Here is a 25,594-nt window from a genome sequence, read left to right on the forward strand (position 1 = left end):
TTGTTGCAAATAGATCTATTTGAGGTGTTCCCCAAATTTGAAAGTAATTGTTTAGTATTTGGGGGTGAATTTCCCATTCGTGGGTTTGTTGGTGATCTCGAGAGAGATTGTCTGCCAACTGGTTCTGAATCCCTGGAATAAATTGTGCTATTAGGCGAATGTGGTTGTGAATCGCCCAATGCCATATTTTCTGTGTTAGGAGGCACAACTGTGTTGAGTGTGTCCCTCCTTGTTTGTTTAGATAATACATTGTTGTCATGTTGTCTGTTTTGACAAGAATGTATTTTTGGGTTATTATGGGTTGAAATGCTTTCAGCGCTAGAAATACTGCTAACATTTCCAAGTGATTTATGTGAAACTGTCTCTGATGTATGTCCCATTGTCCTTGGATGCTGTGTTGATTGAGGTGTGCTCCCCACCCTGTCATGGAAGCATCTGTTGTTATGACGTATTGTGGCACTGGGTCTTGGAAAGGCCGCCCTCGGTTTAAATTTGTACTGTTCCACCATAGAAGCGAGATGTATGTTTGGCGGTCTATCAACACCAGATCTAGAAGTTGACCCTGTGCTTGTGACCATTGTGATGCTAGGCACTGTTCTAAGGGTCGCATGTGCAATCTTGCGTTTGGGACAATGGCTATGCATGAAGACATCATGCCTAGTAGTTTCATTACCATTCTGACTTGTATCTTTTGTGTTGGATACATGGCCTGTATTACTTTGTGAAATGTTTGAACCCGTTGTGGACTTGGAGTGGCAATCCCTTTTGCTGTGTTGATTGTCGCTCCTAAGTATTGCTGCGTTTGACACGGCAAAAGGTGTGACTTCGCGTAGTTGATGGAGAAACCTAGCCTGTGAAGGGTTTGTATGACATATTTTGTGTGCTGTGAACACTGTTTTAGCGTGTTGGTTTTGATTAACCAGTCCTCTAAGTACGGGAACACATGTATTTGCTGCCTTCTGATATGTGCAGCTACTACTGCCAGGCATTTTGTAAAAACTCTTGGCGCAGTTGTTATTCCGAATGGCAACACTTTGAATTGGTAATGTATTCCTTGGAATACGAACCTTAGGTATTTCCTGTGTGAAGGATGTATTGGTATATGGAAATACGCATCTTTTAGATCTAATGTTGTCATGTAGTCTTGCTGTTTGAGCAGTGGGATTACGTCTTGTAATGTGACCATGTGAAAGTGGTCTGATTTTATGTAGGTATTTAGTGTTCTGAGATCTAGTATTGGTCTCAGAGTTTTGTCCTTTTTGGGTATTAGAAAGTACAGTGAGTAAACTCCTGTGTTTTTTTGTTGAATTGGTACTAATTCTATTGCCTCCTTTTGTAGCAATGCTTGAACTTCTAGTCCTAGAAGATCTATATGTTGTTTTGACGTATTGTGTGTTTTCGGTGGGACGTTTGGAGGGAATTGGCGAAATTCTATGCAATAACCATGCTGGATAATTGCTAAGACCCAAGTGTCTGTTGTTATTTCCTCCCAAAGTTTGTAAAATTGGCTTAGTCTTCCCCCCACAGGTGTTATGTGATGGGGTTGTGTGACTTGTGAGTCACTGCCTATTTTGAGGGGTTTTGGGGCCTTGGAATTTTCCTCTATTTTTTGGGAATTGGCCCCCTCTAAATTGCCCCCGAAAACCTCCCCTCTGATATTGACCCTGGTAGGTAGGCCTTGTTTGTGAAGTTGTGGTTTCTGTGGGTTGACCTCGAAACCCTCCCCTAAAAGGTGTTTTCCGAAATGTACCTCTGCTCTGCGGGGAGTAGAGTGCGCCCATGGCTTTGGCTGTATCAGTGTCCTTTTTGAGTTTTTCGATGGCAGTGTCTACCTCCGGCCCAAACAATTGCTGTTCATTAAACGGCATATTGAGCACAGCCTGCTAGATTTCCGGTTTGAACCCAGAAGTGCGCAGCCATGCGTGCCTTCGTATTGTGACTGCAGTGTTTATTGTCCTTGCAGCTGTATCTGCTGCATCCATGGAAGACCGTATCTGATTATTTGAGATACTTTGTCCCTCTTCCACCACCTGTTGCGCTCTTTTTTGGAACTCCTTGGGTAAGTGTTCGATGAAATGTTGCATTTCATCCCAATGAGCCCTGTCGTATCTTGCTAAAAGTGCTTGTGAATTGGCAATACGCCACTGATTTGCTGCTTGTGCTGCAACCCTTTTTCCCGCAGCATCAAATATGCGGCTCTCCTTGTCTGGAGGTGGTGCGTCGCCTGAGGTATGAGAGTTGGCTCTCTTACGAGCTGCCCCCACAACTACTGAGTCTGGTGTTAGTTGTGTTGTAATATATATTGGATCTGTGGGCGGTGGCTTATATTTTTTCTCCACCCTTGGAGTTATGGCTCTGCCTTTAACTGGATCCTGAAAAATTTGTTTTGAATGTCTTAGCATTCCTGGGAGCATGGGAAGGCATTGATACTGGCTATGGGTGGAGGATAGGGTGTTAAAGAGAAAGTCATCCTCAATTGGTTCCGAATGTAAGGAGACATTGTGAAACTCGGCTGCCCTTGCGACCACCTGTGTATAGGATGTACTGTCCTCAGGTGGTGACGGTTTTGTAGGATAAGAGTCTGGGCTATTGTCAGACACTGGAGCATCGTAGAGGTCCCATGCATCGGGATCATCCTGACTCATTGTGGTATGAGCTGGTGAGTGCATCAGTGGTGGAGTTGTTGCTGGTGATGCATGTATTGATGGTGGTGGAGACGGTGGTGGGGTTGTTTTCCTTGCCACCTTTGCCTGTGGTTGCTTGTCCTTTTGTTGAAAGGCAAGTTTCCTTTTTATTTTGATTGGGGGAAGAGTGGTTATCTTCCCTGTGTCCTCATGAATATGAAGCCTTCTTTGTGTGTAGTCAGGCTCTACAGCTTGAAGCTCCTCTCCAAATCTATGTAATTGGGAGGTTAATCCTTGTTCCTCTGTATAGGAACTAGTTTTCGGCTCCGAGGCTGGCTGTTTCGGAACCGAAACCTTTTCGGAAGTCTTTTTAGGCTCCGAAGAAACCTTCTTTGTTTTCGGCGTGGTGTTTCGGTGCCGAAATTCTTCGGTGCCGCTGTCTCTGTGCCGAAGTTTCTAGGAGCCGCTGTCTCGGCTCCGAGGTTGCTGTGTGGCGGTATCTCGACCGGAGTCGGATGACTTCGACACCAGCATGCCCTTTTTCGGTGCCTTGGATGGGTCAGCTATTTTTCGGGTTAAGCCATGGCCTGTTGGCGGTGGCGTCCCCTGGGCTTTTGTAGACTTCTCGTGAGTCTTGATTTTCGACGTCTTACTCACGGTTTTGGTTGTTTCTTCGGCGTCGAGTTCTTCCGAATCCGACTCGCGGACGGAGAAAGCTTCTTCTTCCTCCTCGAAACGATCTTGACCTGTCGGCGTGGACGCCATTTGTAGTCTCCTGGCTCTTCGGTCTCTCAGCGTCTTCCTCGACCGAAACGCTCGACAGGCTTCACAAGTATCCTCCTTGTGCTCGGGGGACAAGCACAAGTTACAGACCAGATGGTGATCCGTATACGGATACTTGTGATGGCATTTTGGGCAGAAGCGGAATGGGGTCCGTTCCATGAGCCTTGAAGTCGCACGTGGCCGGGCCGACCAGGCCCCGACGGGGGATCGAAAAAACCCCGAAGGGCCACCGGAGCTCTTCAAAATTCGGTGTCGATTTGTTCTAACTAACCCGATACCGAACGCAAACAATACCGATGTTTTTTTCCGAGATTCTAACTAACTTTCCGACCCGAAACATGGAGCGAAAAGGAACACGTCCGAACCCGATGGCGGAAAAAAAACAATCTAAGATGGAGTCGACGCCCATGCGCAATGGAATCGAAGTGGGAGGAGTCCCTCGGTCTTGTGACTCGAAAAGACTTCTTCGAAGAAAAACAACTTGTAACACTCCGAGCCCAACACCAGACGGCGGACTGTGCACAGCATGTGTATCTGCAGCAACACATGCCATCGAACATATATATATATATATATATGTGATTGTGTATATTTATCGGAGCCTGCAGTTCGTAAACAACAAGCGATTTGTATAGGGTTGATTGAAAGTCCCCCAAGGCTGTGCCTGTCCCCCCCAGAAATGTATTGTCTCCTACACCCCTGGAGCCCACACTGAGACCTGAACCCGGTTCTCCAGTTTCAAAGTCAGCAACTCGGGATGTGAGGCCACAGCCTCTCTCTAGAAACATTGGCATGTTTGGATGTTTTTGTCTCCATTTCCCTTACTGAGTGGCCCTCCCACCAGGCGTCCACCCTTAACCCCTTCCTCCCTTTTGTTTCCCTGAGCGCCCCACTGGATCGTTGATGCGCTATTATTATCCATTTGAGCGCCTTGAAGCCGTATTTATGAGCTCTGTGTGGAAAATTACTGTCAACTCAAGCCTATGACAGATAGCCAGAAATCATTTTCATAAAAAATAACTGTGTTTTGAATACTGGAGGAGAAAGCAGTGAAAATGTGATATACAGGAGAGAAAAAAGCATAATGCTTTCAAAGCGAAAACTGAGACATTGGCAAGGGTGCTGGGTAGCCGATAAGTGGCGAAATTGATGCAGACAGTGTTAAAAATGCACGCGTAAGCGAAAAGCGTGCTCTTCACAGTCGGTAAACATACGAGCCCACACAAACACTGGCATACACACACACACACAGCACTGTGGGGATCACTTCATTCGCTCTCAGAGCAACCGAGATGCTCTCTCGGCCCGTGACTCTGGGCCACAGGACAGGCACCAGACGTTTAAACTTCTAAGCAGGGTTGTAAAATACTTTCATCCTTCCAAGGTCAATTCAATGCGAAATGTTGAATCGGGTCTTTTGTATAAACTGCTACCAAAGAGAGGAGCGAATTGAGATGCGAACCCCAAATTTATTTTGACAAGCAAAGCATAAAATGGAACACGTATGGTATTTTAAGTGTACTTGTATATCAGCATTTTGCCATTTGTATGCCCCATGGCACTTAACACTGTAGTTTTGTTTACTGTTTGGTGATAAATTATCATGTATTGTATATACTTCTGCAAGCGCAGTATAGACTAATTCTTGGGTAATGATGTTTCAAATGCAGGGCCACTGGAACTATGCTGTTCTGTGGCCGTGGTCTTTTCTGTGTCATTATGTATTTTCCACTCTTGCCACATAATCTATCACCTGATTCGTAATTTGCAGATTTAAATGTTAGAATTTTTATGTCACAAACAGGTAAAAAGTTATTAAAACACTGCCACTTGAGTTGTTGTGCAGTGGCAGCCCCTTATACCCCTGAACTGGTTGCATTTCTGTTGCTGATTACTTTATGTAGGTGTTAAACTGAACCTTTGCCCAGAAAGTGTTTGCCAATGCCTGCTTACATTTATAGACAATAAAGTACATGAAGGCTTTGAAGCCTGAGTAAACAAGCACTGGGACAGAGACATGAATTCCTGCAGCCGCTGACTCTGGGCATTCTACGGCCACAGATGATCCTTAATGGCTATATCACTAGGCGCTACAGGTGGCTGCCAATAGACCACATGGCGAAACTGCGCAGTTTCACTCTGGATTCCGACAGGAGTCCTTCTAAGGTGAATAAAGTGAAAGCCTGCTGGCAAACTCGATGGCCGCACTCTCTGGCCTGCCTGAGCCCCTTCTCCCTCCTTTCTGCCTCCCCTATTACTTGTCCTCCTAACTCCCTCTTTGTGCTGATCCAGTTCTGCTGCCAAACACATGGGTAAAAGCCATTGTCATTTACAACGCCAATAGCTCTAACCCTTGCAAATGCGAGACCTGTTGTACAGCAAATGCTTCACAACTTTTTCAAGTTATCCATCCTAAACTGGCTCCTATATGAGGCAAGGATACAGTTATAAATTGCCTGCTTGACCCATAAAGCCTTACACTACAACACCCCAATGTACCTAGCTCAAAAAGTAGAACTATCTGGTGTCTGCAGATCCTCTAGGAGAACCAGCACCCAATGCTGGAACCTCAGAAATGCCATAAAAAGAAAACTTGTGACAGAGCCTTCCCAGGTATTGCCCCAAGAATTTGGAACTCCTTACCACCGGAAATTAGACTGAACCACTCAAATTCTTTGTTCAAAAAAGAAGTTAAAGTACTACTTATGTACACATTTCTGCTCTAGTTCTCAAAAAGACACACTTCAAACACCCATGATTATTATGTGCATGTTTGATCGGGTCTGATGACTTATCGACTTGGTCCTGTAGCGGCATCTCTCCTCAATTTGTGCGCTATTTACACTCTGTACTTCCATTGATTATGTTGTTGTTTACTCTTCTTGTTTCTTCCTTCTGAACATTTGTAAAGTACTCCGATACTCTCTCATGGGTGATGTTCACGCTATATCAAACTTTATAAGTAAATAAAAAAACAACGCCCCTGACACATGGCCTTAGATTGCCTGATCACTCATCAATCTTGGGCTCTTCCATTGTCTTAGCTCTTCAAAGTGCATGTAGAATGGTTAATAGTTAATCAGGGAAGAAGGACATCATGAACAGCCTTAAGGCCCCGATTCAGAGTGAGCGGAAAATATGTGCTGAAAATCCAGGTGGCTGAAATTTATTTATAAAGCCCGATATTTCCACACATATTTCCTTGTATTATGAGTTAAACCTCACAGAATGGGGAATTACTGTGCAGACCCGGATTAACAGGGTGGAATTCCGCATACTAACAATTAATTGGTGTTGAATGTACCTACTGTAACAGGTGATAAATGTGTGCAAACAGGCAGAGGGTGTTGGGGGAGAACATGGGCGATGAGTGTGGTCTAGGAAAGGGGAGGGTGTTGTATAACCGGGTTGAGCATTACATGCTCTTCTAGTGCCTTGGTAGAGGGTCAGACAGGGACCAGGGACAGAAGGCCTGGGCCGGGCTGCCCTACATCCCTTTCCCAATGTGATTTTATCAGCAGGATTAGCCGGCTGGTAAAATAGGGGTGGAGAACATCAGTCCACTCATAATTGTGTGGATCTGTGTTATGCACTTGCATTTCACTCTCCACAACTAGTGATCGAGCTATGGCTGGTACACTGACATAGGGCTACCCATGCTGACACTAGCAAAGTGACACAGAGGCACAACAATGACAAAGAGCCACCAACAAGGGGTTACCAACACTGTCATTGACACACTGCCACAGGAATACCACACTGAAGTGGACATTGACTTGGGTACAGTTACTCAGAGGCACTGACAATAGGACACAAACAAAGGGACAGTGACTCAGGGGCATTGGGAAATAGGCACTGTCACTAGGATACTGGTACAGGCAAATCAACACTGTCATTAGGACACTCACACAAGGGACACTAAAAAAGGAGGATCACGGGAACAGAGACAATGGAAGTCCAACATGGGGCAGACCACTAATGCTGAAACACTGGAATGGGGGTTTTCCCTACGACACTGAGACAGGGGTTTTAGGGCACAAGGATACCTACACTAAAAGAATGGCACTTAGACACAATACCAGACCAGTGGCACAACATAGGGACACTGACACAAGTACACCGACTGGGAGATGAGACACTAGTGTATTGAGGGAGCACAAACATTGATGCAGAGCCAATGGCATGTTGCGGTGACACTGGGAGATTGCAACACAGGTACCAGTAGACTGGAACTAAGATACGGATGCCTAGACACTACACTAGGACAGTGACATGATACAGGGACACTAACACCTCGGCACCTATGATTTCTTACATGCCTTGCTAATACTGGGACAACGACACAAGGATGCTAGCCTTAATACAGTGACATAGAAACATAGGGCATGATCTAGATTTTGGGGGACGGGTTACTCTGTCACAACTGTGACGAATAGCCTGTCTGCCGAAATATAAGCCCCAAAGGATATAATGGGATGTATATTTCGGTGGGCAGGTTATCCGTCACCGTTGTGACGAAGTAAGCCGTCTGCTGAAATCTAAATCAGGCCCATAGTCGTACATACTAACACTGGGACACTGACATTGACATTGGGCAACGCTGCACTCCCAAGGGTTAGTGTCACAGTGCTACTACCTGGGTACTCCGACAGACACTAGACGAAGAAGAGACTGGCAAGGAGATGCTGACAATGGCACATGAGCAATGATACAGGAAACTGAGAAGAGGTCATTGACATTGGGACACATGTAAATGAGGAGGAAGGAGCACTTATATGGGGAAACAACCAAAGGGGAGCTGACACATATTCACTAACAGTGACAAGGAGACACTGTCCAAGGAACACTGATCAGCTCACAAACAGTAATGCGGATAATGTGACACAAGGGCACCCGCATTAGGACACCGACACAGGGATGCCACAACACATGGTTACTAGCACTAACACTGAGAAGCTACAAGGGCACTGACACTAACACTACAAAGACACCAGGGAACCAGCGGAGAGGCACTGGCATTGCTCATTGATGCCAGTGGGACTCAGCCACAGCTTCTGGGACACTTACACTTACATGGGGACATTGACATTGGAATGGTGGCACAGGAACATTGAGATGAGGTTATTGGCACTGGGACACTGAACCTGGCAAAGGGACACATGGACACAGATACTAATGTAAGAACATTGACATTTGGACACAGATATGATTTAACTGAGAGACGGGTATTGTGGCTGATACTGCCACTGGAAGACTGACACTGCTACATTGACACTGGGGCATGGGGAAACAGGGACACACAAGGTACTGACATGGACACTCACACAAGGTCTGAGACAAGAGGACACAGGGACACAAGTACATGGTCATAAAGAAAAGGACAGTGTTATAGAGTGGGAAAACATGGACACTCGGACCATCAGCATCTGAACGAGCAAGTCTATGGCCCCAACTAAATACCAATTGTTCTTTAACAGCCCTCAGCACTAGAAGGTAAATGCAGCTCATCAGCAAAAATTATTATCCTTTGTTCTTCAAATAACCAGAAACCGTGCATCAGTTATAGGAGTTCCCAGAATACACCTTTTTGGTTTCCAGCACTGGGAGAAGGCCACCTGCTTTCCACTGTTCCAATGTAGGAAAAGCATTGTTCACTCTGGCTATGCCAAGGAGAAGATGTGATCTTCTTTGCTTGTTGGTTGAGCCTTTTTTGCAAAGCCTGCCACCTTACCAATCAATTTAGAAGCACCTCTCATGCAGCCACAGAAAGATGCCAATACAAAGTGAGAGTCTGGAGCTAAAAGAGATGACCACCAGTAACTGTCAATGGCATTGGGGCCAAGCAGTGCTTAATTTGTAAAAAGAAAATAAGTGCAGCGACCCAAAGTGTACCTTAGGGGTTGGCCACTGGCATTACTGAATGCCAGCGTTGTGGAACACCAAGGCTACTTCTTCCACCACCCTACATTCCTATCTATTGTTCTTACTCTTGTTGGTTCTTTTCCATCCCTCCTATCCTCCCTTGTCCCTGTTTCCATATCGTTTGCTTCTTCCTTTCCCCTTCCTCTGTCTTTCTATCCTTTGGTCTGAGTTGAAATCTAATGATGAAAAACAAGGGCAAGTTCCCAAATATGAGAGTGGGGCTCACCGCCTGCAAGCACCTGTAGAAATTTAGTATTGGGTCAAAGGCCTTGGAATGAAGGCCGGGCGGCTACCTGGCTACGTCTTTCCCCTTTGACCAGTGGAAGCAGCTTTCTGGCCACACTCACTACATGAGCTGTACCCATGATCCCCCGACAATCTGTCTAACTTGCTTCCCTGTCCGGCGGACACTTCCATCAAGAACTCTCCCACAGGAGCCGGGTACAGCCAACGCAGCACCGACTGACTGACAGTGGGACCATGTCTTTGCATGTACAATGTCTATGTGCTCTAAGCTATGGGCCAATGTGTTTAGAACTGCCTTTAAACCCATTTAATTATTATTAATGGTGGTTAGCAAAATATACAGAGAGGTGCAACATTTTCCAGGCGCGTCCCATAAGATATTTTAAGGTATAGTACACAACTCTGTACATACTTGCACACATGTTCTATTTGGGGTGTGTCAATATTAGGCAGAAGATACCTCAGAAAATCATTTCACACATATTTCCTAAAATGTCCCAGTGTTTCTGGCTCGATGTGCTTTAAAAGGCCCCATTTCCTATTAATTATCACACATAGCTTTAAAGGTATAATAATGTTAACACTTTAAAATATACAGCAATATATGCTGTGTCCTCATGTGTCATTTGTTACAGATATTTTCAAAGGAGCCAAACCCCTGTCCATAACCAAGACCTCTTTTAGGCTGTAATTGTCTTTTCGGGGTCTCTGAAAGGAAATATATGTTGCACATTTACGGGATGAAGCATGGCCTGGCCTGCATTATGATGCTATAGCAAGTCACAGTGGAGTTTGTGGCAATGGAGGAACGAGGGATTCCTTCATAAGGTCATTGAACTATGAGAAGTTTTGAATTGCAGCTTTGGTTACCCTCTCTGTCCTGCCTTTCCACTGTGCTACTGGCTCTGGCAGCAGGTACTGTGGTGTTACAACTAAACGGTAATAAGTTATTACAGTTCAGCAGCTACATTGTTTCTTTATTACGGGCAACCAAACACGTCATCATTTGCCTGTACAAAATAGATTAGGGATGGGCTTTTATATAGGAATTGCAGGCACCCGTGCATTGTATAGATTATATACAAAAGAAAGAGATCCTTGACAGCCCAAGACAACTACCAACTCCTGTGCTGTGCTCTGTGTGAGAGGCCCATTAAAGAGTACTAGACAGCACAGTAAACACGAGGCCCACAGCGGAAGTGCCTCCAGAATAGACACATTATATTTACGTAGTTATGCTGATGGTCCTGGAGAAGTGGCTACTAGGAAAGCATGCAGTCTAAAATATCACACTGTTATTAAATTGCAACTGGGAAATTCCATCCTTTACTACAGATTGCCAAAGCAATACTCTTGGCAGCTGCAGGGGGAAACTGCAGAGAGAGAGAGAGAGAGTAATTCTTCAAACAAATATGTCTATCATTTAAAAGGGTAACAGCGGAATCTATAGCTGATGCCCATAGCAATAATATGTATTGAGGAAACACACCAGAAGGATGGATTTCCACTGACTATGACACTGATTCCCCTTTAGATTAATTTAAGGTACATTTATTTCATTTGACTGACCTGAAAACAGTCCTAAAACAGGAACCATTCAGAGAAGGGCAGAGGTAGTACTCAGAGGGGGATGGTACACAGAGGGGGCGGTACTCAGAGGGGGGCGGTACTCAGAGAGGGGCGGTAGGTACTTGGAGGGTGGCAACACTAAGAGAAGGGCAGTACTCATAGGCCAGATGCACGGTTCGCATGTACATGCCAGGGTGCAGGTACACTACAAACATGCCATATACCAGATATTTGATGTTTTGATAGAATTTTGGAGCATCTGCTCGTTTTGAACACTTTTATTAAAAGGATGCCTGAATGACATTGAAAACTCTGGGTCTGCTGGAGAGCAGAGACAATAGCTAATTCCTGACCTGAAAGGTTGCTCCGTTTAATGGCAGCAATAATCACAAAAAGCACACAAAGTAGTGAAAAACACTGCTGGTACTTGAGGGTACATGAAGAAACGAAAGCCACATTACATTCCTGGAGCTGGATTACATGTTTGAACGGTCATTTCTGGATTACATTGAATCCTGCATCACTATCACAGAAACCTTTGGACCTACCATCTGTTACAAAATAACACTTCAGCACTGATACGTTGCCATGATGTCAATGTAAAATTGCAAGAGCACTGTTGCATTATGTGTGAATTGGAAGTGATGTTGCAAAATTGTAGATGCACTCGGACAATCTATGTATTTCGACCTGAGGGTAGTACATAACATAGAATCAACCAGTGGTGATAGTAAAAAGATACTACCAAGTGTAGTTCCTCGGGATGGCTTTGCCTTGGAAGGAGTTGTGATTAGTAGGTTGGGTTCTGATTTATTTAGTAAAGTAGACAGTTCTCACCTGAGAGCACCGAGGACATTGCAGCGAAGGCGTTGACCTTCAGTTTGCATACTGGGTTCCCCGTGTAGAACATCTCGAGGATCAGCAACCCGAAGCTGGCTACCAGGAAAGCAATGTAGAGCATCTCGGAGCCCAGAGACAACCAGAGTATGCCTGCAATCAGAAACCATGAACACCTTATGCACAGGCTTTAAGGGCATGAGGCTAGAGGAGTGTCCATGGTCACACATGGACACAGCCAGCCACAACTGGAGGTGAAACACTCCCCATCCCCATCCATCAGCGGCTGAAGCTTTGTACCTACACCTGGAGATTAAATATATCACTAACACAGCTGAAATTCTGAATTGACACCTTCTGTCATAACCTACAGCCAGAAGACATCACCCACACATTGCAACTGAAGTACTTCCCTGAAACACTTCACTGCCACCTGCAGCTGAAAAGCTCTACTGACACATGCAACTGAAGCACTTCATGAGCCAAACACTGGTACCCACACCTGAAATAGTTTAATTGCAACTGCAGCTGTAAGGCTTTGCTGACAACTGCAACTAAAATACTTCACTTACATCCCTGGCTGAACACGTCTACCAACACACACAGCTAAAACACTTCACTGACACCTGCAGTTTAAAACCTTCAGTGACACCCACAGCTAAACACTTCACTGACACCTGCAGTTTAAAACCTTCAGTGACACCCACAGCTAAACACTTCAGTACACCTGCAGCTGAAAACCTTCAGTGGCACACAGCTAAAACACTTCACTGACACCTGCAGCTGAAAACCTTCAGTGACACACAGAGCTAAAGTACTTTAGTGATATCTGCAGCTGAAAACCTTCAGTGACACACACAGATAAAACACTTCACTGACACCTGCAGCTGAAAACCTTCAGTGACACACGGAGCTAAAGTACTTTAGTGACACCTGCAGCTGAAAACCTTCAGTGACACACACAGCTAAAGTACTTTAGTGACACCTGCAGCTGAAAACCTTCAGTGACATACACAGCTAAAGTACTTTAGTGGCACCTGCAGCTGAAAACCTTCAGTGACACACACAGCTAAAGCACTTCACTGCCACCTGCAGCTGAAAACCTTCAGTGACACCCACAGCTAAAAGCCTTCATCGATGCCTGCAGGTGAAAACCTTCAGTGACACACACAGCTAAAGCACTTCACTGCCACCTGCAGCTGAAAACCTTCAATGATAATTGCAACCGAAATAGTTCGCTTACACCTCCAGCTGAAGACTTCTACCAACACACACAGCTAAAACACTTCACTGACACCTGCAGCTGGAAACCTTCAGTGACATCCACAGCTAAAAGCCTTCATCGATGCCTGCAGGTGAAAACCTTCAGTGACACACACAGCTAAAGCACTTAAGTGACACCTACACCTGAAAACCTTCAGTGGCACACACAGATAAAGCACTTTAGTGACACCTACACCTGAAAACCTTCAGTGGCACACACAGATAAAGCACTTTAGTGACACCTGCACCTGAAAACCTTCAGTGACACACACAGATAAAGCACTTTAGTGACACCTGCAGCGGAAAACCTTCAGCGACACACACAGATAAAGCACTTTAGTGACACCTACACCTGAAAACCTTCAGTGGCACACACAGCTAAAACACTTTAGTGACACCTGCAGCGGAAAACCTTCAATGAAAATTGCAACTGAAATACTTCACTTACACCTCTAGCTGAAGACTTCTACCAACACACACAGCTAAACACTTCACTGACACCTGCAGCCTAAAAAGTTCACTGACACATACTACTAAAACACTTCATCATCACCTGCAGATAAGAACCTTCAGTGACACTTCCACCTCAGGCTGATAGAACTGAGCAGAAACTGCAGCTGAACTACTCAATGCCACTAGCAGCTTTAGGACTAGCTGGCACCTGCAGCAGTATCACTGCATCAACAACTGCAGAGGAAACACTCCACTGACGTGCAGGAGAAAGGCTTCACTGAAACGTGCAGCTGAAAAGTGTCACCAGCACCTGCTGCTGAAAGACTTCCATCACATCTGCAACTGTATAATGTCACTGACACCTGCAGCTAAATTACTTTAATGGAATATTTTACTGATGCATGGAGCTCAAAAATGTGACTTGCGCTTGCAGCTGAAATACTAAATTCACTCCCTCATCTGAAAGACTGCACTGACAAATGTGGCATAAAAATGAAAAACATTGACAATTACAGCCAAACCACCACTTAGTGGCATGTGCAGTGGAATGATTTCCCAAATACCAGCTGCTGTAACACTTCAATGACGTTTGTCTGAAAGGATTTACCACCATAGATTTCATGTCATCAGTTATGTAATGTGTGAGGTCCTAAGCAGTGCATCTTAGTGGTGCAAGTTATACTTAGGCCAGCTACATATAACTTGTGAATTTTACTGTTTTTTGGTTTTGAAACAATAGTTTTTTAGTATTAAAAGACCTACATATAACTCCACATTAAGGGCCAGATGTAGCAAGTTCCGATTTTGCGAATCGGAAATTGCGAGTTGGTGCGACTCGCAATTTCCGATTCGCAAAATCAGATGCAGAAGGATGTCTCAGACACCGTCTGCGACTCGCTATGGGGTCGCAAAGACCCACCTCATTAATATTATTGAGGTGGGTCGCATTTTGCGACCCCATAGCGAGTCCCTGCACTCACAGGGATGGTGGCCTGCTGGAGACAGCAGACCTCCATGTCTGTGACTGCTTTTTAAAGAAAGCTGTTTTTTAAAATTTATTTTGCAGCCCGTTTTCCTTAAAGGAAAACGAGTTGCAAAACGAAAAAAATAACGAAACCATTTGGTTTCGTTTTTTCAGAGTAGGCAGTGGTCCATTGGACCACTGCCAGCTCTGAAAAAACCTTTTTGGCAACATTCACAAAGGGGAAGGGGTCCCATGGGGACCCCTTCCCTTTTGCGAATGAGTTACCACCAGTGTGACACTGGTGGTAACTGCGAATTGCTTTGCGACCGCGTTCGCGGTCACAAAGCAATTTGGCATGGCGATGCGAGTCGCAAATAGGAAGGGGACATCCCTTCCTATTTGTGAGTCGTATTCACATTTTGCGAGTCGGTACCGACTCGCAATATGTGAATGTGCATCGCGATGAGCATTTTGCATGGCGCAAACTGCGATTTTTGCAGTTTGCACCATGCAAAATGCTTGCTACATCTGGCCCTAAGCTATGTTTTTCAGTGAATTTCTAAGGTTATTTAATGCAAGTTCAAATGTTACTACTTTACTTATGTATAACTCCACTTCAACCTTGTTTGTTAGTGAATTTCTATGTTTTTTAACATAAAGTAATGTCTTATTACGTCTGTGGCCAAACCCCTGCTGAGCACGGCCTTTGGCAACTAACCCCCCTGCGGGCAGCCAACCCGTTACCACGAACAGCCTTCTGCCATAGGGGGTCTAGGCCCCGTGAGTGACCAACCACACCACATTCTTAATTTTTTTATATTTTTTAAAATCCTGCAGGAGTGGGAGGGGGTGCTGCGCTGGCCACCGTGGGAGTCCTGTAGGCCCACACGGAAATTCTTCAAAGCAAATTAAAGTTAGCTGACACTTGAGTGTTTCCCAAGCATTGTCATTGTGAAGATAATTGGTGATAAAACTGATGAGCTCATCAGGGATTCATCATGATATTATTATTTGAGATATGCAATGTTATTAGTGATGTCATGTGTGAGGTCATGAGGCTGACGTTGAAGTGCACGAGTTAAAATGTGCACAGCTAACTATAACTAATCTATTTCAGGAGTTTTAGGCTTTGAAACTGTAACGTTAATTAAACTGTGTTTTTTTCATGATGGGTGGATGGATAGAGAGTTAGATAGATAGATAGATAGATAGATAGATAGATAGATAGATAGATAGATAGATAGATAGATCATCTTACCTCGTTCTGTGGGTGGTGTTAGCTCCAAAAAACTTCTGCATTTTTCGTCTGAAAACAAATGCAAGAAAAGAATATTAGTATGACTACATGTTGCAATAATGATGCTTCAGCTTAATATCGTTTGGGGCATAAGGTTTGCAATGCGAAACCATAAAATGCAGCACCTCTGATACATAAGTGTTTGTCTGGTCCTTAGTAAATTATGGTACGTTCTAAGGACTAAAATGAGCCTGGAAGTAGTCATATGATGCCCAGTATAGGTGTGTGTTCAGGTCTAGTTTGGTCTTGAGGTTTGCAAATTGCTCCAGTAGGCTCATGAATAACTTATTGGAGTTTGGACAGGAGGCTCATAGAATTGGCTATCCGCCCGATAAGTGAATGAGGCTCTGATTATGGTAATCCCTAAGGATGGAAAATGCCAAAGGAGGTAGGGTCCTACCACCCCCTATTTGTGATTAATACAGTAATTAACATCATCACAAATTGATATCCCACAGAATATTGAACGTAATCTCCACACGTACATGCAGACCAATCTGTGTGTATTATTTTACACTCTGGAATTTCAAAGACGAAGGAGTGGTTGAGGATGGAGTATTGGTGGCTGGGAATGGATGTGCAAGTAGAAAGGTTTGTGAGGGATTGTGTGCAATATGTGGTAAATGACAAAGCACTTAAGTCTAGGGTTCAACCCATGACAGAGAGGTAATTACCTAATGGTCCATGGGAAAAAGTAGTGTTTAATATTGTAGGACCTATACATTCAAAGGTGGGAACAACGTATGTTCTGGTACTGCCAGATATGTTTTCAAGGTGGACAAAGGTTATATTCACTCATGGTATCAAGGCAAGACATGTAGTGGCGTTCTTGAGAGAACTAATATTGAGAGAGAGGGCACCCGTTACGGTTCTGACAGACAACAGGCTAAAGCTGGTCTCTAACGAAATGGAGGTATGTCTTGAAAAGAAAGGTATAAGGCACAAGAAGTGTGCGTTGTATTACCCAGAGGCCAGTGGAATGGTTGAACTGTTTAACAGGGTTCTGAAAGAAACCATTCAGCTAGTGCAAAATGGTGGGTTTCACTATATGAGGAAAGTCTTGAAGAAAGAGTCTTCAAAGGTTTATTCTTTAGTACAGCACTCATGAACCATCCCAGCTACCACTCCTCGGGCTGCTCGCGCCACGTCATTTCGAAACATCACATACACTCTTCAGAACAGTCTTAGATGATGTCCTATACATGGCACATACACATTCCATAATAGAATATATTACCCCCAAACCACCACCTATTTTTCTCTCTTTTCTCCCTTGTGGTGGAGTGAACAGTGCTATGAAGCGATTACTTGTGCTATGCCCTATGGTGCTGGAACAATTTTCAAAGCAGGGGTGCTGCCATTAATGTTATATCACTGAAGTCATAGAAATTGTGAAAAATCCAAGTGTCAGTCACAAAAAAAGAGGAGCAAATGTGCCAGGCCCATTCAGCAGAAGAGTATGGTATGTAGCTAGGGGTGCATTTTGGATCATTGGTGAGGTACTACACTGTAATTTACAGACAGCATATTTTCTGTTGAAATGGCCACTATATTTGCGTAGACATGCAGTTATACTGGTAAAACTATATAATGCACAAACGAAATGTGTGGAAATTGGGTTTCAGCAATTATTTAACATTTACACATCACCCAGTAAAGTGTCTTTATTTGTTTTGTCCTAATAAAATCTTTGTTTCCAATACACTTCAGAATTACAAAGAATGTGCTTTCTTTGTGCTTTCCTAATCACTGACTTTTAAAATATTTATATAGTTGATATACAGGTATTTAAATGTTGTGTATTAGAAAAAGAACTGCTATCCTATAGCCATTCATTTCACTTCTTGTCCTCAACCAAGACTTTCACTTTTACAAAATCCTCTCACCTTGCAATTAGAGAAATAGAAGTATTTACCAGTTTCCGAATAAGCAGCAATCTGTCAGAAGACATAGTCTGACAGCTGACCTGAAGACCAGCAAGTGTGACAAGATAAAAACAAAGTCTAATGGCATTCTTATTGCTCAGTCGCCTTCTGAACTCCAGCATGGTCATTCCTGGGAACGCCGCACCCAAGGTGAATAGAAACCATGTGAACATGTTCTTGTTTATTATGTTTTTGGTTATATCTAGAGGGAGAGATGCCACTTCTGTCTTGGCCAGGACTGTGAAGTTTAGAAAAAGACCAGAATTCCGATACTGAGCTCATGTATCATTGGGCACCATAAGAGGTACAATGAAAGACTGCAACCCGCAGAGAGCGCTTGCCATGCAAATGTTATAAGCAATGCACATAAATTGCCCACCCTCCATGTACATAATGGGGATGCTGAGTATTCCTAGCTTCTACTGCAACTACTAAATAGCCACAAAATATAATTGTATTACCTGGAATGTGAGGGTTTCGGAACTCCTGATGAATGATACAGAGTTCACACCTTCCTTGGGAGTAGGAGGCATACTTTGCTTCTCTACAAGAAACACATCTGAAAGGCAGCTCAGGAGATTACAGAAGACATGAAGTGTTCGGATTGTTGGCATTTCTTACTCTGCATATGCTCGGGCACTCTGATATGGATAGCACCAGGGGATGCCCTATGCAGTTGAAGTTAAACACATTGAGGCAAATAATTATGAAAACTCAGGCGGCACAGATTCGGACCATAATCCACTACCGGTGACAGTACAATGAGGGCACATTACCGCAATGGTACCCACTTGCCACTTTCCTCGACGCGTCCTTCTGATCATCTATAAGTGACAATATAGATGAGTATTTCAGTATTAACAAGGGAACAGGCAGTAGCAGGACGACTGTATGGGGTTCCTTCAAAGTTGCTATGAGAGGCATTTCTACCAAAACCATCACTGGCAGGGGACCGACACTAGGCAGTGACATCGCTGCTGGTGAAGGAACTGTTGGACAGACAGAATGTGCCTTACCAAAGGACCCTCAATGGTGCAGCAGTTAGCTGACACGAGGAAAAGACATACCGACTTGACAGATACATATTGATGTCTGGACTTCAGGGAGTACATCAATAGGTAGCAGTCAAAGGGTGACAAGGCAGGGAGGTTGTTGGCCTGGCTGATAGAGGAGAATCCTCCAGACTACCCATATAGCACCACACTGAGATAAATGCAACATTTCTGGCTTGTCACAAGCAATTCTACAAGGTCTCGGCAGGGGAGAAAGCTTGCTACATACTGTTGGGTACCTGACAGCCATACCAATCTTATCTCATGCACCTTTGTAAAGCACATGGTTACCCTTGGGCATCCTAGCACTAAAAATGCAACACGGATTACGCCACTATGCTTAACGAAATTTAGGACATTTATAATTCTCAAGTTTTTAGAGATTTCTGGAATGCCATTGCTGGTAATAACGCAAGAAGCGAAGAGATGCGTTGGATGCACCGCTCATGTCGAAAATCGAGGCGCTGGTCTAGGAAAGTCCACAAGACTAGATGGGGTCACAGAACTACTTTATGGAGCTTTTAAAGATAAACTGGAGCCTAAATTGGTGCCAGTGTTCGAAGAATCCTATGAGAAGGGCATCCTACCTTGGTCTACAGGGGAGGCAACTGTTGTGGTATTGCTGAAAGAGACAAAGAGCCATTAGGCGTGAAGTCATGCCGTCCCTTGTCTCTGCTGAACACTGAATATAAAATATTGTGCAAGATCATTGTTAACAGATACCGCAGCCGTTGCCCCGGTATTGTGCACCTTGACCATTGCTGGTTTGGCAGAAACACACAAACTAAACAGGGTTCCAATGGAAGGCCCAGCGCTGGTGGTTTCCTCATTAGATACAGAGAAGTCCTCGGATACGCTTCCATAGGCACGCCTCTTTGCTGTTCTTAAAAAGATTGGTATTGGCGGAGGATTACCGAGGTGAATTATGGTATTTTACAATAAGCCGCCTATTGAGTCCAGACCTGGAGTATGACTTTGGAGCGGTGGACGATGGGTGGATACACCAGGAAGGGATGCCCGCTCTTTGATCTGGCCATGGAATCAGTGGTGCGCCTGCTTCAAGGCAAGGGTCAGGAGCGGGGTTTTAAATTAACAAGCGGTTTGCAAATCGTATCTTCATACACTGATAATTTTCGCTTTCCAGATAACATAAGTAACGAGTGTTTCATCAAAGTCTGGCCAGGTATCGGGAAATTTTCACACTTAGGACCCCACTTACCCCAGATTTGCTGCCACAACAGAAAATGACTTACTCTGTTGGTATCCCACTATGAAATGTGTAGATTTATGTAACGCGGCTTATCACCCGCGAGGGTATCCAGGCGCTGTCCATGGGCACAGGAAGATTAAGTGATTTGCCCAGATTCACAGGATGTTGCACCAATGACGAGGCGTGAACCCAGATCCCCAGCTACCAAGGTGGTTGTCTGACCGCTGGGCTACATCCTCATCCATCGCCCCTAGTTTCAACAGATTGCACACACCAGGGCCAGCCTTTCACGGAAAGAGACAGGCATAGATACTATTGGTAGGGCCACTGGAATGATGCAATTATGCTGCAGCGGATATTTTTATATAATTATAGATCTGATACAGATTTCCATCAGTTGCCGCATAATCTGAAGATTTTAGCAAAAACATGTGCTGGACTGATCACCCTTCTGCTGCTTATTGCTGCATCTGGGTGTCAATCAAGTACTAATGAGATTCAACCAATACCCAGACAGTGTTACCAAGTTAAAACAAGCATTTGCAATGCAACGGGTCTCGCATTTGCTCAAGTTAGAGCTTTCAACGTTGTAAACTCCTAACTGGACTTTTCTTGCCACACAAATTAAAAGAAAAAAAATTATTGTGCTGAAATAGAAAACTGAAAAAAACGAGCGCGATTGTGCTATGTAAAACCAAGCACGATCGCGCTGCGTGGAAAAGAAAAAGATAAAGTAGTCTCAAAACCATCCTGAAAACATGGAGCCTCGTATGTTTTTTTTGTAGTTGGCCGGTGCGCTCGAGGAGGGCTAAACACCGGAAAAGACATGACGCATGCATGCCTTTTACTAATGAAATCAAGCAGATTTTAAAAGGCAAGCCCACGAACCAACCAAACTAATGGGCGTGACCTGGGTGTGTTTAAAAGCCCAAAGAGAGATTACAACAGGGATGGAGCGCTTGTGCGCTCGACCCTAAAAATGATGAAATAATGAAGTATTACTTTGACAAAATGTGCCGCATTATGCAAAATAATATATCTTTCCTTGCAGCATAATTTAGTCAATCCTGCCACTTATTTTGGCCCTCTCGTGCCGCGTAATTCCAGTGTAATGACCATTGGAGATCTATTTGAAAATGGAGCGCTATGTTCATTCGAACAGCTCCAACATGTCTGTGGCCTAGGGCCGGGACACTTTTTGATATACGAGGCAGTGGCAAATTCATTAAGATAGATCTAAGGGGAATATACTGCGCAGCCCCTACAGTCTAATTTATTGCATCTATTACTCACCCACGGGTTAGGTAAAGATGCTGTCACAGTACTTTATAATGACATATTGCCAGTTCTTTACTCTGGTGATTCCAATATGTGAAGAAGATGGGAAGAGAAACTGGGGTCAGCCCTGCTGGATGAAAAATAGACTAAAACACTTGATTATACTAACACGGTCTCTAGGAACTCCAGCCTAAAACTAACACAAGTTAATTATTTACATCAGACCTACCTGACGCCAAAGAGGTTGGCTAAGATGTCCCCACAGACATCAGATTCTTGTTCCAGGTGCGACAGAATGGGGGCAGATTTGTTCACCACGTGGTGTGGAGCTGCCTGCTCATCACACAGTTCTGGGAGGAGGTACCAACCTTATTGGCTGAAGTCACAAGTAAGATGTCGGATGCCACACTCACTACATTTAGGTGCATAGATCTTGCATTAGTCTTCGCGGATCGCAGAATAGCTGTGCACTGGCAATCGAGAACCATTATTAAGTATTAGGGTACGACTGGTAGATGTTAAACGATAGGTGGACTCCAGGGGCAGCTGTCCTGGCGTTGCAGAAAAGTGGAGCGGGATGGGAAGCCCATGGTCCTGTCGGGGGTACCATGATGTCAGTCGTGGAGGCCTAAGTACACCTGTTACTGTTTTTATTTTGTAGTTTGCTCTGAGTTTATGACACAAAGGGCCTGATTACAACTTTGGCGGAGGGGGTTAATCCGTCCCAAATGTGACAGATATCCTGCCCGCTGTATTACGGGTCCATTATATCCTATGGAACTTGTAATACGATGGACGGGATATCCGTCACATTTGGGACGGTTTAACCCCCTCCGCCAAAGTTGTAATCAGGCCCAAAAATGTTTTGCTAATTTCCAAACTTCTCAGGAACAGACTGTGCAAAAGTTCCAGTATGTTTACAGCAAACTCAAAGACTGCCATATTCTTCTATGTGTGTTTTTCTGTTTCTCTCTTATTAATTTAGAATATTCTATCCTCAGCAGGTGCATTGTTCCAATCAGTGGCAGCTGGTGACCTTTAAAAGTGGCGGGCATAGTCCGTGGCTCAAATTCCGAATAGCTTTTTCTTGAAAGGCTCTCTCACACTTTCTTGCACTTAGTTTACTGTCTCACCCTGATTTACGCAGACTCACTTATTCTACTCAGGCCCACTCTGTCTCACTCAGTCCTACTCATTCTCACTCATTCTGAATTAGTCTTACAGTGACTCCGTCTCACACACAGTAGCACTCAGTTACACTTGCTGTCATTCTCCCTGACTCGCTCACATTCATTCTCACACATACTGGTCCTTAATGTCACTCACTGTCACTCACTGTGACTCATTCCTTCACTGACACTCTCTCACTTTAACTCACGCACATAGTCACACAGACGTGCTCACAGTGCTGGGATTTCACCAGCTCTGAACAGGAACTCTGATGGTCTGACGCAGGCACCTTCAGGCTCCCGTGTCAGCAATCAGACATTGTCACGAGCTGCCTTAGTTTGTTGCTGGACATGAAGCGGGTCTGCATTTTATTTTTCTTATATCAAGAGTGAATAATTACTCTTGATACAATAAAGATGGACCACAAAACAAAGAGGGTGCAGTGTAGCTGGAGAGCCCATAAATGAGAGCCACACCTAGTCAAGGGTCACCTATCCATCAAACCAATCCATCCACTCAGCCATCCACCCTTACACCCATCCATCCACCCTTCATCCCATCCATCCATTCATATATCCCTCATTTACCCTTTCACTCAGCCATCCATCCTTTCACTCACTCATTCATCTAGCTATGTATTCATCCATCCATCAATTCACCCTTTCATTCATCCATCCTTTCATCCAGACATCCATTTACCTTGCCTTTTACTCATTCATCCATTGTTTTACTCATCCATCTTTACATACATCCTTTCACTTATCCATCCTTTTGCTCATCTATCCATACTTACCATCCATCCGTTCATCCATCCATCCTTTCACTCATTCTACCATCCATCCATCATTTCTCTCATCCATCCATCTTCCCTTTCACTTATGCACCCTCCCTGCCTTTCACTCTTCCATTCTTATGTGCATGCTTTAACTCATTCACCCATGCATCTATCTATCCACCATTTCATCCATCCATCCACCCACCTATCCTTCCTTTCACTTACTCATCCTCCCAAGTTAATTATGAGCCTTTGTCTGTGGAGCTGCAGACAGAAGAGGCCCATCAAGAACCCAACCCCACAGTAGCTGCTAAAGGGGAGGTAAGGGTGCCGATGCCCCTGATGCAAGCAGAGGCTTAACTGCACATGTACCCCTTAGTCCACTAGTGAATTGTTGGCCAAAGCTGGTTACTTCCCTCTCTTGGGCCTCTACAGTCGCCACAAGGAGCACTTTGTTACGCTCAGCTCCATAATGTTTTTTTCAAACTGAAACCAAATGCAGTACTAAACACATGTTACTGCGAGGAGAGCAGCCCCTGCTCCCCCTACAGCCTGCTTCTCTGTGCAATCAACAAACTGTTGCCACCCACTCCCTCCTTGTCCTCAAAGTCCTGCCCCACCCCAGCTACTTAAGTGAAGGGAGCTTTGATAACTCCTCCATGGGCACTCAAGAGATTCAGCACACTGTCTCCAAGAAGTGGTTTATTTTTATCTGCTCTGTGTTTATTTCCCTGTTCTTGCCTCTCCATGGCAGAGGGTGGCAGGGCAATGCCCCTTTTGCCCATGAACACCCGTCGCCTCGGGTTCTAATAGCACTACAGCTATTATCCTGTGGGCTATATTGGTTGTTAAAGGCACTCTCCTTTGTTATAGTCCCCTTTCCTGCTGCCTGGGCCAACAATGCGGGTTCAAGGCATTTAACAACCGGCATAGACGTCGACAACAGAATGTAAAGATTGTGACTATTAGCAAAGAAGAAAATAATGACACATTGGCTACAATCTCAGGGCCCGTGCTGACATCTATGCAAAATAGATGCAAATGAGTGGCTGGTGACTGAAGAGATTTTTATGGCTACAAAAAAAACAAAAAATAAATAAAGAGCAAGAAAATGATTTAAAAAACTTCCTTCCACAATAGGACAGGACATTTAGAAATGCCACATTTTAACAAATTAAAGCATGGAGTGGAAGCCACAGGATGGATTGAGAGAAGGTGCCGTGTGTTTGGTGACATGTAGAAAGGAGACATATTCATAATAGCTGACAAGGCCGCACATAGATTTTACAATAGGGGCAGAACTGTTTTTTACATTCACAAAAAAACAAGAACTGCAATATTTAAATGATGGGGATTCCCAGGACACAAATATAGCACCATGGTCACTATTACATATGTCATACAAGAAGGAAGTCCCATGTCTAACATCTATGGGGCACTACTGCAAGATTGAGTGCATCGCCACCTATTAGATAAAAATGGGAATGAGATAACACAAGAAAACTTGTGGATGCTAAATGGAGCAAATTATTGAAGTACCATAAAATAGTGTCTAGTAATGCAAAGTTCCACCTCACCCAGTTTCAATTAGTACATTGACCCTGCCTCCCTTCACAAACACTGCCAATGATCTACCCAGCCACGATAGGGGCATGTCTGAGGTGTCGCTGAGATGGCATTGACATCTTACATATCATATGGTCATGCTTGGTAGTAATAGAATTTCTGGAAAAAGTGGTGATTATCCTTAAAAATGAATAGAGAGAGTGTAATAACACATTCATTATCGCACCATGTTTTATGCATACGCACAAAACCTAGAAAGGGGAAAAAAGTTGTACATTTGTATTAGAACTATGGAATGTTGAAAGCTCCATTAAAGACAATGAAATAGCAGCGGCCTGTATAAGCTGATTTAGGCGTGCTGCTGTCAACATTTCATTGTTTTATTCCACAGCCTCTGCCTTTCTCTTTCCCCTGTGTCTCCAAATATATGGAGTAGGCAAGGGAAAGCAGGGCAGACCAGAGCCTTCATCCTCCCTCCTCTCTAGCTCAGAGTCACTGGTCAGCTTCTGGATCTCCCTGGCCCGGCTGAATGAGAAAAAGCAGTTTAACTGAACCATGGGAGCGAACCAGGGTCTGACTTCAGCCCCCCCTCACAGGTCTTGCTGAAAATGTTCAACAGCTAACAGCCGTGGCCCTGCCCATGACTGTAAGCAAGAGCTG

At 44.3% G+C, this 25,594-nt stretch overlaps 1 protein-coding gene across 2 annotated transcripts in view; it reads right to left on the reverse strand.

The window, feature by feature from the left end:
• The window catches only part of LOC138286614 (germ cell-specific gene 1-like protein), a 136,005-nt gene that overhangs the window by 38,375 nt on the left and 72,036 nt on the right, over nt 1-25,594 (reverse strand). For both annotated transcript variants that reach the window (XM_069227043.1, XM_069227044.1), the window contains exons 4-5: nt 15,920-15,967; nt 11,982-12,134 (exon numbers count right to left, since the gene is read on the reverse strand). In XM_069227043.1, the coding sequence (XP_069083144.1) occupies nt 11,982-12,134; nt 15,920-15,967 (201 nt within the window). The remainder of the gene's footprint in view (nt 1-11,981; nt 12,135-15,919; nt 15,968-25,594) is intronic.

Source organism: Pleurodeles waltl, chromosome 3_2 (genome assembly GCF_031143425.1).
Source record: "Pleurodeles waltl isolate 20211129_DDA chromosome 3_2, aPleWal1.hap1.20221129, whole genome shotgun sequence".
Lineage (NCBI taxonomy): Eukaryota > Metazoa > Chordata > Amphibia > Caudata > Salamandridae > Pleurodeles > Pleurodeles waltl.